The following is a 1730-nucleotide window of genomic DNA, read 5'->3' as shown; positions in this document are numbered from 1 at the left end:
TGGAATTAAATGTTCCCAACACTCTAGTAAAAACACACAATAACTACATTTACTAAGAGAACGTACCTCGAAACAAAAGCTTTTCCCCGATTGACATGACGTCTGCCCAGTGGGAGGTGCCAATTCAACGTCTATTCCACATTGAAATGAGGTGGAAACAACGCTGATTCAACCAGTGTGTGCCCAGCGGGCTGTAATCAGTATTTGTTTTGGGACAATTCACAACAGATGGTATAATAGTGTATTATTAGGACTTTTCTCAAGAGTGGTATGTAAGTCTTCTGGACCCATGTGTGTCAGTGTAGATATATACTCAAATCATATAGGCACCGTTGAACTGAACCGACCGACCGGACGGACCGACCGGACGGCCAAAGCAACTGCAGTATGACTGTGAGAAGGTGCTGATTGAGAGAGAGAGCGAGAGACAGAGAGAGAGAGAGCGAGACAGAGAGAGCGAGCGAGACAGAGAGAGAGAGCGAGATAGAGAGAGAGAGCGAGACAGAGAGAGAGAGCGAGACAGAGAGAGAGCGAGACAGAGAGAGAGCGAGACAGAGAGCGAGACAGAGAGAGGGAGCGAGAGCGAGAGACAGAGAGAGAGAGCGAGAGACAGAGAGAGAGAGCGAGAGACAGAGAGAGAGAGCGAGAGACAGAGAGAGCGAGCGAGAGACAGAGAGAGAGAGAGCGAGAGACAGAGAGAGAGAGAGAGAAAGAGAGAGCGAGAGACAGAGATATATAGAATGGACTGTTACTGTATAACCTCCCTCATGTTGACAGTAATAGTGTTCACTGTATTGACCGATACTCTGTGACAGCAAAGCAACGTTTTGATCTATAGTAGAAATAGGACCTGATGGCTACTGTTCAACACAACTCACCTACAGAACAGAACAGAACAGAACAGAACAGAACAGCTACTGGGCAGGTCCAGAAGGAAAGTCTTTTGATTCTTTCAGTTCAGAGGAACTAATGCTGGTCCACTTGGCTGTTTGTGAACACTCCGGTGAGATTACTTTTCAGTCTAAATGTTTGTTGTTCCAGCTGAGAGTTTAAGATGCCTGAGTGAGTCCTGGAGAGGCCACAGAGCTAAACTATAATCCCTGAAGCGAGAGGCTGGGTTCTGCAGTGGTTATTCACCCAGGGATAAGTGGGACTGGCTGGTCCCCGCTTCAGTAGAGCCCCGGTCCCCGCTTCAGTAGAGCCCCGGTCCTGGTCTCTGCTTCAGTAGAGCCCCGGTCCTGGTCTCTGCTTCAGTAGAGCCCCGGTCCTGGTCTCTGCTTCAGTAGAGCCCCGGTCCTGGTCTCTGCTTCAGAGAGCAGGGTCCAGTTAACCCTGTCCACGATACCTCTACCAGCAGTAGTTCCTTAGTTGACCGTTGGTCTAGGCTGGTAAGCGTTGTCCTCAGAAATGTCCTGATCCTCGCTGCCCATCAGACCTGTGATGTAAGGCAGACCTGCAAAGAGACAGAGGGACAGAGACACAGAGGGACAGAGACAAAGGGACAGAGACAAAGAGGGACATGTCAATCACAACAAATACCTTGATATTCAATAGATAATAAAGCAAACGTTGACACCAAGTCGTTCAGTGAATCAGGAAGTTCGTTGAAAAGTGTCCTCTATTTTTGTTTTTTTATTAGGATCAATCAATTAACTGTCCAAACATTTACAGTCAATGGATAAGCTGGATCAAGAACTGACAGATCTGGACAGAAAATAACTTCAGTATAG

General features: G+C 47.6%; 1 protein-coding gene across 2 annotated transcripts in view; it reads right to left on the bottom strand.

The window, feature by feature from the left end:
* Window positions 1-770: 770 nt before the first annotated feature.
* The window catches only part of mfsd12a (major facilitator superfamily domain containing 12a), a 27593-nt gene continuing 26633 nt past the window's right edge, over window positions 771-1730 (bottom strand). The window contains exon 12 of one of the 2 annotated variants that reach the window (XM_029706104.1): window positions 771-1453. In XM_029706104.1, the coding sequence (XP_029561964.1) occupies window positions 1365-1453 (89 nt within the window). In that variant the 3' untranslated portion in view covers window positions 771-1364. The remainder of the gene's footprint in view (window positions 1454-1730) is intronic. The other variant, XM_029706105.1, reaches the window with a different exon arrangement.

The sequence above is a fragment of the Salmo trutta genome, chromosome 21 (assembly GCF_901001165.1).
Source record: "Salmo trutta chromosome 21, fSalTru1.1, whole genome shotgun sequence".
NCBI classification, from domain to species: domain Eukaryota; kingdom Metazoa; phylum Chordata; class Actinopteri; order Salmoniformes; family Salmonidae; genus Salmo; species Salmo trutta.
The sequence above is the reverse complement of the archived record's forward strand: the minus strand, read 5'-3'. Positions and strand labels throughout refer to the sequence as shown.